General features: G+C 40.9%; 2 protein-coding genes across 5 annotated transcripts in view; one reads left to right on the top strand and one right to left on the bottom strand.

Annotated features, from left to right (window-relative positions):
- Nucleotides 1-4,226: 4,226 nt before the first annotated feature.
- Nucleotides 4,227-8,945, bottom strand: ATG12 (autophagy related 12). Its single transcript, XM_071424427.1, has 4 exons — nucleotides 8,519-8,945; nucleotides 8,239-8,375; nucleotides 6,691-6,753; nucleotides 4,227-6,342 (listed from the first exon to the last, which is right to left on the bottom strand). Exons 1-4 carry the CDS (start codon nucleotides 8,943-8,945, stop codon nucleotides 6,283-6,285), a joined length of 687 nt encoding a protein of 228 aa, XP_071280528.1. The 3' UTR covers nucleotides 4,227-6,282.
- Nucleotides 8,861-12,835, top strand: part of AP3S1 (adaptor related protein complex 3 subunit sigma 1) — a 27,985-nt gene continuing 24,010 nt past the window's right edge. For all 4 annotated transcript variants that reach the window (XM_071424424.1, XM_071424423.1, XM_071424426.1 and 1 more), the window contains exons 1-2: nucleotides 8,861-8,994; nucleotides 11,011-11,102. In XM_071424424.1, the coding sequence (XP_071280525.1) occupies nucleotides 8,926-8,994; nucleotides 11,011-11,102 (161 nt within the window). In that variant the 5' untranslated portion in view covers nucleotides 8,861-8,925. The remainder of the gene's footprint in view (nucleotides 8,995-11,010; nucleotides 11,103-12,835) is intronic.

Here is a 12,835-nt window from a genome sequence, read left to right as displayed (position 1 = left end):
ACACTGAAGCACTCTGTTTTTACCCAATAAGAAAATCAAGCAATCATTTGACATGACATCTAACTCCAGGAGACACTTACTAGCTAAGTGCTCAGTCACTTACTGGCACATCATCTCCTACTGGGGTGCAGCTCACAAGGTTTCTCTCATGCTTTACTGAGGAAAATCTTCAAGTCAGATCAATGGAATTATCAAACTGCAGCATTAGACACTTTGCACCATGTACTAGGCCTGCAAATGTAGCTTGTGACTGTACTTTATTTTATATCTTGTAACTCCAAATAAAAATTGTGAGCTAGTTGAAGGTGGGATCCAAGATGTCTAAAGGACCAGACTCCTGTGGCGAACAATTATGCTGTGTCTCTTTGGTCTGTTAGCCTGGCCACGCAATAGCACTTCAACACCCTCATGAGTACTTACACCTCTTCCTCTAGATGAAATTACTTCCACCCCTTTTACTAAGTCACCTCTTTGTTAAGTCTCTGTTCACCTAAGTTTCTGATGTTTGTAGAGGGTTCTAAAGAGAAAACCTGGATCTGCAATTGTAGTGCAAGTTTTGGGGCTACATGACTCAATGTAGTCATGAATCAATGTATCAGTGCAGCTGTCCTTCAGTTGTATAAAGTGAGATTGATCACTCAGTATGCAGGAGATCTTTGATGAAAACCTGCTGCATGCACAGCAATTCTCAAAAAAAGCTTGAGAACAATTGCATCAAATATCATGTAGTTAAACACCATCTTCAAGCTAAAAACATGAAGTAAAACACCAGTGAAATGAGGATGCCACAAACAAAATCATGTAATTCATTGAAAAAACCAACAACTACTAAAGGGCATGAGCTCTGCTGAAGGTAAAAGCAAACTCCAAACAATGCAGTGAAGAGCTGTGTGGCATTAAACCACACACCACAGAAGGGACTCTTGGAAGAATCAGTCTGATCCACTTTTAGTGGGAAATGCATATGCTATAAATAAAATACAAAATATTGACATTTTTCTCTGCAAGAAAGACACTTAAATAAATTTGTGGTCTTTTTAAATTTATGATATTTACATGAGAAAGCCAAAGTACTGGCTAGCCTCCACATTAGGAACATTGCTGTGCACTTTTATGTGGAGATCTTTTTTCTTTCTTTGAGGTTTCCCATTAAGAGCTCTTTAGGGTTATTAGTTCTGCTACCAAACAGAATTCAAGGGAAACATCTTTGTCTGCTTTAAATCATATACTGATATTTGCAATTGGAACATGTTAAGTCAAACCTTTTTTTTTTTAAGGTTAGGCCCTCAATGCAATTATATTTTAATGGTACATTGTGTCAGTCTAATTGATATATACACATTATATAAATAATTTGCAAGTGGAATCATTCCATAAGAAGATACAGAGCAAGGATTCCAAGACTCCTGTACTTAAAAAAAAAAATTATTAGGTAATGTTCATCATCTACTTTTAATAAAGAAAGGTATGATGGAGCCAAGACATATAGCTAGTACCTCGCCACCATCTACAATCTGCATATTTAAAAAAAAATGTTGCTTAATGTGGCTATTGGTAGGCATTTAGAGCCTATCAATTTTGTCATTTAGAGACAATTGCATGGAGGGAATGCAGAGGAATAATTTTTTAAAAATCCCTAGATTGTTCTTGAAGTTTGAAGAGGGACCATGTTTTTTGTCCCAAAGTTTAATTCTTCTTATTGCACATAAAAGGGATGAAATCTCACCTGAAATTTCACCTGTGTACCTAGCCACAAGTATCCCAAGGACTGATCCCTGGCACCGGGGCCAGCTTGCACAGAACAGATTTCATCAATGTTATTTACCTCCTGAACTCTGTAACAGGCCGATCACATCCTAAGTGCCCACCAGAAATGGTACCTTGCCAGTTCCTGAATTGAGCACAGGCCAAAACCTGTGCCAGCAAGTGTTCTAACAACCAACTGTACAGATGACTGAGCTACAGTGTCCCAGAAATTTCCTGGCACTACCAAGTCTAGTGACATAGATGTAGTGTGACAGGCTTAACGTACTCATTTTGGTCTCAGTCAAAAATGTGATTCAACCTTTTTTAACCACCTATTTTAGGATGAAACAATCTCTAAATGAGCTTTTGTCGCTCTAATTCTGACTAAAAGAGGCATCTGACGTCTCACAGCGTTACTGCTATTAAAGCAAGAGCAAAGTGTGGGGTTTTGTAATGTTTAGCCTTGGAAGCATATTAAACATGGTACTAACAAAGCTGAAGCGTGGTCTTTGCAAACAAGAAATGCATTTTACAGGTTTTCTTGTCAATCTTTTTTCTTCTTGTGATGATCCAACACAAAACAAGGCTGAAAACCTTTTTTTTTAATGCACATTGAATTTTATACCAGCTTGTAATAGTCACAGTCCTTATGAAAAACTCCAGAGTTAAAGAAATTTTTGCTCCCCCTTTTTTTTCTCACCCTCAAGATCAAGATGTTGTAGTAAGATAATGTCTTGAATAACCTTTATATAATATCTCTGAAAAATAACTGAGATTTCAGGGTAGTCAAGAGCAACATAAGCCAAAAAGCTGTGCAGAGGCAGAATTTGACTTGCAAAATAAGCATGAACAGTGACAATTGGTAAATAGAAGCTGCTTTGGCATTGGAAGGAGTTGGAAAAATGGATGTGTGGATTTCCAACCCCCTCACTGTGACTTTACTGTGTATCAGTACATTCAAGTTTGAGTTGTGGGGATAGTTAACACAGACAAATCTTCTGTTAAGGTCTAAGCAGTAGTTTTCTGAGACTTTAAAGTCCTGGAAATGATGACATCTGCTCAGTATGCTCATAGGTGGCACAACTGTGTATTTAATCATTTCACTCTTCATGTTTCATTTAGCTTCTTCAGGTTTCCATGTGCATTTAAGACTAGTTCAAACTACAAATTAGAAATCCATCATTAAAGCTAGTCTCTAAACCATTATAATAATTAATAAAAACAGTGTCTCACAGTGTGAAGGGTTTACATCTGGTGAGTATTAACTTGAAACAGGGTAACTGCATTTTGCATAGAATTACTTTTTAATATCAGGATGTTGTGAAGTACTAGGTCTTTCATAAAAACAGTGTAGTAACTTCCCTTTCCAATACTTATCTTATTTCTCAGTCTTTAAAAATTATTTATTGAATTTTTTTCAATTTGTCTGTTAATTCAGTTACATTAAATCAAGTGAATTAAATTACATTACAAATATTGGCAGTTCAGTATAGTTGCAGCATCAGTATAGTAGCATATCGGTTGAGCACTTTGTCTCTTGGACAGATCAGTGAGAGTTGTACAAAACAAAAAATAAAAGTCTAAATTTACTCAGTCTTTACTTTCATGCCCTTTTTCTCCCACTCTAGCAATTGAAGTCACTTAAATGACACCAAATGTAGAGAACACAGCTCATGTTCTGTATTCTCATACTGAATATTTCCAGTAAATTGGAAACCTAAGAACCTGGGCTTCTTAGGTTTCCAATTTACTGGAAATATTCTTTTCAAAGAGAAAAGCCTATCAGGACAATCTATGATTTTAGAAGCTATAACTGTTCCTTTTTAAAATAGGAGATTCAACATGTCTCTTGCAAGTTCTAAAAGCAATGTACTGGGAAGCACTTATTTGTTTACTTGACACATTATCTACTTGACATGTTTGCAGTATGGTTGATTACTTTAGAATACGAGCAAGGAAAATTTTCTGCCACCTAAAATCACACCTCAGCTCCAAACAGAGTCCATGGTCCTTAAAGAGCTACCAGAGCTAAGTACTGACCACCTCCCTGATGCACAGTACAAACCCAAAGGGAAAGTGTCAAAAAGGAGGACTCTCTCTGTAAAGAAGGTACGGAAGTTACATGGGGGAATTAGCAGAACTGGAGCTGGCAGTCAATAAAAGGAACAGAATAAAGGCAGCCGCTTAGGAGCACTGAGGAAACAGAAAGCAAGGGCTGGATCAGTAAGTACTCGCTGTATACTGGTAAACTAGACGCCAAGAAAAAAATTACTTGGGGTTAGAAAAAGATTAAGAGCAGAAAAATGCTGAAGCAACCAGTAAAAAGTAAGTATTGTTCAGGGAACAAGCTGAATCTTAGATAAATTAATAATTCAAAGCTTCATGATTCATTTATCCAAGTCCAAAAATGCATGTGGTAAAGAAGGAAATCCAGACCATACTATGGGTTTTACATTATTGGATTATCACATTTTGAGGAATTGCGGCAAACGATTTTTTATTCAACTTCAGAGGATAAAAATTATTTATAGATTCAGCATAAATGACAACTTTCTATAATTAGTTAGCAGACACAATGACCTATAGTTCTTCAAGATCTCAATGTCTTTTCACTTTTTAAAACCAAAACACAATGCCTCCAGTACACACACACACACATCAACCTTCTTGCATCACTTCTGAAGAGCATATTTGCAGTTTATCAGTAGTTTCATTTGTTAAGATCAAGTGAGGTGAAAGGCACCAATAGAACATTCTTTAAAGAGAACCAGACTAGTAGCTTATCTTAGGTAAACATACTGTCACACGGGAGAACAAACTACTTATATTTGTAAAGCCAGCATGTGGACATACTATGAAAAAGATTGAAAAAGAGCCCTAGATAAAACTATGCAAATACCTTTGTCCTTGTGTACCCTCTAGTGGCTGTCGAGGTTATGCTGGCCTCACAGTAACTAAGCAGGCAATTTCCTCAACCAGACAGGATCAGAGTGCTTCCCTCTGCAACAGCTCTTTTAAAGAGATGGAGATTCATGAGATCAGGGTTCTGAGCAGGCAAAAGTATAGATTATTTGAAGTTTAAAGTTTGCAACAAATTCTGCCTTGTTAGTTTAATGAAGGGAACCCAAGTTTTCCACTTAAAAAATGCCAATATACATCAAGTAATGCATATAGTGAGCATTGAGAGCAGGTGCCTGTGTAACAGTGGTGTATGTGCACGCTGCACACAAACTGTGGCAACGTCTGTAAGTTAAGCTGGGTATTACTCTTCCAGAAGTCCTTTCAGGTGGAAAAAAAATCAATACACAGGATGCAGAGACTACATAAGAGCCACTTATGTATGAAATAGCAGTTCCAGATTATAGTAAAAACATTATTTAAACTAGAAATGGCTATTTTGTCTGTATGTGCTCAAGAACTGGATTACATCAGGGACAAAAACTGTTATCCAGTATAAGAACATTCTCCAAGCAAACAACTAACATTTAATTTGGTTCAGCTTAAACAAACATAAAAGACTGTACAACAGACACTTCAAATAAACCCACTAAAGATCCCCACCCCTCACACCCAAATTTCCCAATAAATAAAAGCAAAGGTCAGCAACCTAGCCAAGGTACAAAGTCCTCTCAATAATGGAAAAAACCTCAAGTCAATTCTCACTGCTATGATTTAGCAAAAGAATATAAATTGCATGCTACTGTTTAGTGGACCACACAGCTGGTAAAACATGAAAATTAACAACAGTCAAAAAGAGAATATATAGAGGTTTTAGCAGCTCATATCTACTTTTTCAAGAACTCTAGATGCAACAGCTCGCTACATCATTCAGCTAAAGATGCAAGTCATTAAACAGTGCAAGAAGAAACAGCTTGAGAACTGCTGAAGTCTTGAGCCTTCAACAAAGCATTACAAAATTTGTGCAGGAGGGAAGTATTGTGAGGCCTCTCATAATGCTGTGCCATCCAAAATGAGGTACTCAACTTACCAACACGATGAAGGCAAAGGGTGGAGTAATTAGACTAGATACCAACCCCTATATATTACAAGAAAAAAAATCAAAATACTGTCTTGAAATAATATGAGATAATGCACATTCAAGATGAAGATTTCACAAAGAATAGGATGCACACCACAGATGTACAACACATAAGAAGTAAACTGAATCTCAGGCTACATGTACAACAGACATTACTTTTAATAAAAAGGTTCTCTTATCTTCAGTACAACATATGGACAGAGCTGTCCAGTCAGTCTTGCAGACAACTGAAAGTTTCCCTTCAGATACAGCAATTAGGTAGTCAGCAGCAAGAATGCTGGCTCTACTGTACATGGCAGGTGCAAGTCCCCAGATGTACATCAGAAAAAAAGCCATGTGATCGTACAGCCTAACCAGGTCTTTGCTTATTCATCTGCACCATATGTTCATAGGCAGCAATGCAAAAATCCCTCTTTCTGTGTGTTTACAGCTTGAGTATAAGTTAGTCCTTTCTCCGTTTTTGAAGAGAAAACCTGAACAACTGTGTGGCAAGTCATTTATCCCCATGCCTGAGTTTTGCAATAATGCAGTACAAGCTTGCCATCACTTCCAAAACACTGCAAGAAAAAAAAAAATAGCTGTTACAATTATTCAGGGACTACCATATACATGAAGCAAAACAAAAAGTCTTCCCATCAGATAAACATGTCATGGAATATTGTCATGAGAAAGCTCCCCATTACAGTGAGAGGCATGGAAACACACTGCACATGAAGGAATGCATTCCAGAGACTGCATGAAGTCACATCTCTTTGGACCCCATTCACACAGATCAGTAAACATCAATTACACTACAATTAAATGCAAGCTATTACTGCTGGGGCAGTGAGAGATTTCAAGTGCCCAAGGTGTGCAGACAAATCCTGCTAAATGCATTTGGAAAGGATATTCAGGATGAAAGTTACCTCATAGAGGGTCCCCACTTCTTGGTCTGGAGATGGAGCAAAAGACTGGTTTACGTATATGAACTGCAAGAAAATGAGGGAGAAGAGATGGACATAGCACAGGATCCCACTGGGAACAGAGAAGAATCATTCTGCAGTCAAAAGTTCTGCTATAATCTTTAAGCATATAACAGAATACAACCAGTTACTATCATCTTCACTTCAGCATGGAGGAGCAACAGGACTATGAGGAGTCCCCTCTGTCTGACCAGCTGACCAAGCCAAATAAACGTCCTGATTTCCCTTTCCTGCAAGCTGACCCATTACTCTCCCATACTGCACAAAGTGGTTTAGCTCTTGCTCTTATTTCAGCCCAAACCACTTATGCTATTCCAGATTTGCTCAATTAGAAGTAAGAAACATCTTGTTCTATTTTCAAGTCATCCTTCTCACTTCCTGCTCTAAAAAATACATTTACATGTATAGGAGCTAATCCTCAATGACAAAGAGGGCCTTGTGATCTGCTATGTGGGGCAACAGTGGACACTGGGGTATCATGTGCTATTTCCAAATAAAATATATAAAATTCCTAGGGCTTTGTTCTAGAAGCATAGTCTTAGGCTTCAGCCACACAGGAAGGCTACGTGCTCCTGGGGTTTTTTGTGCTGAGGTAATGAGATAATAGTCACGGACTCAAACTGTTGAGAATGTCCTTGGTCAACATCATACTTATCACTCTTCTTTGAGATATTAAACCATGGAAAAGCAGATCCCTCATGATTTCCAGGTGAATCAGAAGGCCAGTGCATTTATGCCTATATACTTACATAAGATCCTCCAAACAAAGAATAGAATGAATTCAGCTACACTTTAGTTGACTACTTTAATGAGGCTAGCTTTAATTGTGTATCTTCAATAAAAACTTTGGACTGTACTGAGAGTTCACTGCAGAAAAACAAAATCAGTGCAACCGTATTTCCAGCTCTTCCAGTATTATCATGAGGCCACTTTGGCTAGTCACTTCCACAGGAAGGAATCCATAAATAACTCCGGCAATCTGCTGCCCAAGGACAAACACCTCCCAACTCCCTATTTTAAAAGCAAAATCAGTCCTATGACAGTAGCTAAACTATTTTAGATGTGAGTTCTGAAAGAAACAGACACTCAGATTCAGAATGCCGATCCCAAAAACCTCTGGACTGCTTCTCCAATACTCTATCTCCATAACTAGTTCCACCAGGTACACAATGCCTAGCAATGTTTCCCTGGGACACACGGCTGCCCAGCGTGCACACAGCTCTGCCTGACAGACACCGAGAAATACAAACACTGCAAAAAACCCAAAGGTCAGTGCCGAGCACACCCACACTGCGCTGTACACACCCACAGCGTGCTGCACCCACCCACAGCTCGCTCAATATTACATCCTGAGTCTACTTGGAACAATTCTCTCCGTGCTCCTACTCCAGGTTTCCTGCAGGCAGCTGTAGCCTAGATTCCAACAGTGTCTTTGCCGGTTTGACAACACGGGCCCTGCGCGCTCAGCCCCCGCCCGGTGCCCGCCCGTACCAGCTGCTCGGAGGCCATCAGCTTGAGGAACTTCTTGATGAAGTCCACGAGGCCCTGGATGGTTCGGGTCCGCTCCACCGCCCACTTCTTGGTCCTCATGATGGGGGTGTCGCCCACGGCCTTCAGCAGCACGTCAACTGCGGGGAGCGCCCACCGCGTCACAGCGGGCCCGCCCGCCAACGCTCATTGGCCCAAGCCGCCCGCCCAAGCCGCGCATTGGTCGCCACGCCTGCCCGTCACCGCGCCCGCCCGCCCCCGCGGAGGCCTCCCACCCCATTACTTTTCTTTTTCGCGTCGCCCGCGGGCTCTTCGGTGCCCGGCGACCCGGCTGGGGGTGGGCCCGGTTCGGCGGGCCCCGCCGCGGTCCCGCCCTCCGGGGCCTCCTCCCCACCGTCGCTCCGGCCGCCGCTCTGCGTCGCAGCGGGCGGCGGCTGCTCCTCGGGCTCCGCCATGATGCCGCTGCTGCGCGGGCGGCGGGAAGTGACGCCACCGAGGGGCGGCCTCTGCTCCGCGAGGCGTTTTGTCCCTCGTGGGACGCCGTCTTTCCCGTCACGTGACACGCCAGGAGCGTCCCGTGCGCCCCGCCGGCACCGGCCCGAGAGCGGGACCGGGCTGGGCAGCGGAAGGGAGGGAACGGAACACAGCACAGATCGTCCGGCCGCCGCCGGCCCCCGCCGCCGCCCCGCCATGATCAAAGCCATCCTCATCTTCAACAACCACGGCAAGCCGCGGCTCTCCAAGTTCTACCAGCGCTATGTACGGGCGGGCCGGGGCTCGGCGGAGCGGGCGGGCGGGCGCCGTGCGGTGGCCGGGCCGCGGGGTTGTACATGAGGGCCCCCAGCCCGGCCTGGCCCGGCCCTGCCGGCTGTGCCGGGCCCAGGCAGCTTCGGGGGAAAGGGACGGTGCTGAGAGCGCGTACGTGAGGAGGCTTCGGAGAAAGGCGGTCCTGTGTTCGCTGGGAGTTGCCTTTGGGAGCTCCGGGGTGAAGGCGGGAGGGAGGGCGTCTCGTCCAGCGGCACCTTAGCTCTCCGGGCTGCCGCGTGTAAGCGCCGCTCTCAGCCCTGCTGCCCGGCGCGGTGTCCGGCTGCTGTCTCTGTGCAGGCAGGGCTGGTAGAGCGGGGCAGGTGAGCTCTTGAACAGAGCCTCTCCTCTCGGAAAGTCTCAGTGCACTATGAAATTGCAGATGACGTGAACACGTAACGAACTAGAAAAGAGCATTCTTTTACATGGAAGAAGGCAGGCACAATGCAAATGCAGCACAAACGCTCAGTTTGGATGGAAAGAAGGTGCACTGGAAACTCGTGATTTAGTTGAAGGATAAGAGATTTTAAGATAATATTTTGAGCGTACTGTACTGTATTTCCTAGCAGATATGCTGGGTTTGCTTAGGCATTAAAGTGCAAGAAAACAGCTGGTATTTCTTAGAAGTTATGTAAACAAATAACTCGTTTTCTAGCAGTGCAGTTACATGGATTTGTGACCTCTTTCTTGTAATTCAGGTTATTAGAGAACTCATAGATCATTGGAAGGGATGTATCTTACCTGCACACCTCAGAGCAGGAATGATGGCTGTGACCCTTCAGTTTGCGCGGTCAGGCTTTGAATTAAAGGAGTGTAACTATTTCAGGTCCTTCTTTTGTGTGACTGAGGTAGAAGGGAAAGGAGATGAACAAAGGGCCAGAGGATACCAGATTTTTCTTATAAAACCATTCTGATCTACCAGTTTCATAACTGGGCTTTGAACAATTTCTCAATGCCTGAAGTAGGGTAATATGTTTGTGTAAACAGAATACTTTGAAGTTTTGAAAACGTGAATAGCAAATTAAAGTAAGAAACTTTCTGGTGCACAGAAACAGGTGCAATCATATAGATTGTATTTTTATGTGTGATTTCAATAATGTGGATTTGTTTGTGGATCTTTTGAAGCTTATGCATTCTTTAGTGTCAATTGCACTGGTACTGGAGGCAAATCTCAGCTTTTTTCTGTGAGGGGATGCATCTACAGCTTTCTGGAGAGATTAATTTTGTCAGATCTGTGAAAGAGGTACTTTTTTCATAATACTAAAACTTATAACTCCAACTTTTTCAGCTGATTTATATGAGAACAGAAACTGCATAAAGTGAAGTAAATAATATTTTGCAGTTAGGTAGAAGAAACTAATTTATGGCAATTAAAATACATGTCATCATCTTGTCTTTCAGAGTGTAGACCTGTGGCCATAATTTCAAAGTTAAAAATTAAGTTTCTAAAGAGCCAGAAGAATTCAGTCTCAGAAGTGATGTTTCTGATCTTCTAAAATTAAAGGTCATGGCTTAGGAGAACCTGTTGCTCATGGTGCCTTTGTATTTTAGGGTATTTCTGGAAGTATTACATATTGTGGGATTTGAAGCTTCTCTGCTCTCTTAAAGCTTTGGGGACTTCGTTTTACTCTCAGTTTATGGATAAAAGTAGTTCAGGCTACCTTGGAGATAGAAAAAAATTCAAGGTACTTGAGAACACTTCTGGTTTACTTAAGAAAACTTACTTTTAGATTATCTTTTTACAGAAGTTCCCTAAAAACAATCACTTTTTCACATTTCTCAGTAATAGCTTTTTCTGCAACTTGTAAATAATGGCTTTTTGTGTTGAAATGACACAAACAATACATGTCTTGTTAGCTGGCAGATTTAAGGCTTCAGAAGTAGATAGTTTGAGAGTGCTGACATACTTTGTGTTTTACAGTCTTGTGTGCATTGTCAATCCTGTTTAGCAAAGTGTATTTTCTTTCACAGAGTGAAGATACACAGCAACAAATTATCAGAGAAACTTTCCATTTAGTATCAAAACGTGATGAAAATGTCTGTAATTTCCTAGAAGGAGGACTGTAAGTATCAAGTTTGAAATAAATGCCAAATACTGGCTTTCAAGTATTTTTATTTCTGATTGCAGTACAACATTTCACAGCTGTTTTGTAAATGCCATGCCACTTGAGATTTGTTGATACACATGGAATTATATCATTCTGCAGCAAGCGTACATAGTCTTTACTAACTGAAGCATAGCTATATGTGCCAAAATGTCTTAGGCAATAAATAATTTTTCCCCTAGTGCATTAATAGCCACAGTGATATATCTAGTGCCATGAGTGTTTCAGATACAAAGATGGGGAAGGAACAGGCAGATGTTGTTTTGCTATAATCAAGCTGAAGATTGCTCGTCACGTTTTAAGAGGCATTGGCATTTGCCATATCCACTGACTCTCAGAATGACAGAATATTCTGAAGGGACCCACACGGTGTCTGAATTGAACAGCCTGTACAGGAATCCACAACTCAGCCTTGCTGTTTTTAGCACCATGTTCTGACCAACTGAGCTAAATCTCTAGAAAATTTAATACTTTGTAACTGGTCTTTGGCTTGAACTCCTAATATTTGAGCAGATAGCCTTTATAGTAGGATTCCGCAGCCTTTTTATCAGGATTTGGGCTTGCTGCATGAACTAGGAAGAAAAAAAATAGGTTTTAAATGCACTAACTAATACAGTTTCAACCAAGATATTTTATTAATAAAGGAAAAGCAAGGTAGGAGGAAAGTGAGGCTTAGATGTTCTGTCTCTGTAAGACACACAAAAAAATCTCTTTTGAATCATCTTCATTGTTTCTGTCATCTTGCTTTAGCTGAAGAAATTCTGAAATGGAGATGTGTTTTATTTTGAAGTATTTATTAGCCCTCAAGAGTAAATAGATAAAAAGCTACCCTATAGAAGAAGGAGTCAGAATTGGTGGAATTAGCTCACGATCTCCAGTCTGTGACAGAGATTGTCATAGTCTGTTAAAATTATATTTATGGAAATTTCTGGTTACTGAAAGTCGGTCTTCTAACACCTAGATTTTCTGTGTGCAGAGTCAGTTAAATGCTTAGCTCTACCATATCAGCTAGGATGTCTTTTTTTCTTGCTGTGCTGATTTTTTTACATACTGTTTTTTAAATTTAAATTATTCTTTTCTGACTACTCAACTGGTGATTCTATCATCAGGTTCTTGGAGATGATCTCAAGTTGAAAGCATTCTGGTTTGAATTCTGTAAGTGAGAGGCAGAAGACATTTGGAGCTTTTTAAAAATGACAGCTGCCTAAGAAGAATAAACTGAGATAGAGAACAGAATTCTGCTTTTCTCCCTGCTGCTCAGTTACAGGATTACCATTTCAATATTTTTTTCAGTTTTTTTTTTCTTTCAGGACAGGGTTCACTTTATAGTTTGCAGTTTACCCAAAGGCCTCAACAGTTTATGTGTAGAACTATGTGTACTGCAAGTATGAAGTATTTGAAAGAATTGGGTAAATAGATGACAAAAGAAGAAACTTCAATTGCTAGGTATTTCCGCTGTCCTATTTGTTTGTAAAAGTGTTGTCTGAGACACAAACATAATTCCTGCTCTACAGAAACAAAGGGTTCCCCTTCCTTACCCCCTCCCTGCTCCCTACCAAGCATTAATGCAGAGCAATTTGCTTAAACAAAAGTGACCTAAAAGATTTTTTTTTTTAAATCTGTGTATTCTTTCTCTGTGATAATGACAGAAATTAAAGGGATGAGTTATGTTGCACAAAATGAGTGATTCA

This window comes from Agelaius tricolor, unplaced genomic scaffold (genome assembly GCF_023055355.1).
Source record: "Agelaius tricolor isolate 1412-34295 unplaced genomic scaffold, bAgeTri1.0.p SCAF_4, whole genome shotgun sequence".
NCBI lineage: Eukaryota > Metazoa > Chordata > Aves > Passeriformes > Icteridae > Agelaius > Agelaius tricolor.
Note: the sequence above shows the minus strand (reverse complement) of the source record. Positions and strands in the feature narration are given on the sequence as shown.

Excerpts from the sequence above, each read along its gene's own strand:
- ATG12 (XM_071424427.1), bottom strand. The coding sequence starts at position 8,945 with ATGAGGATGGCTTTGATCATGGCGGGGCGGCGGCGGGGGCCGGCGGCG. Across the intron at positions 8,376-8,518 it reads GGGCGACGCGAAAAAGAAAA|TTGACGTGCTGCTGAAGGCC; the intron begins GTAATGGGGTGG and ends CGCTCCCCGCAG. Across the intron at positions 6,343-6,690 it reads AAGTGGGGACCCTCTATGAG|TGTTTTGGAAGTGATGGCAA; the intron begins GTAACTTTCATC and ends TTTTTCTTGCAG.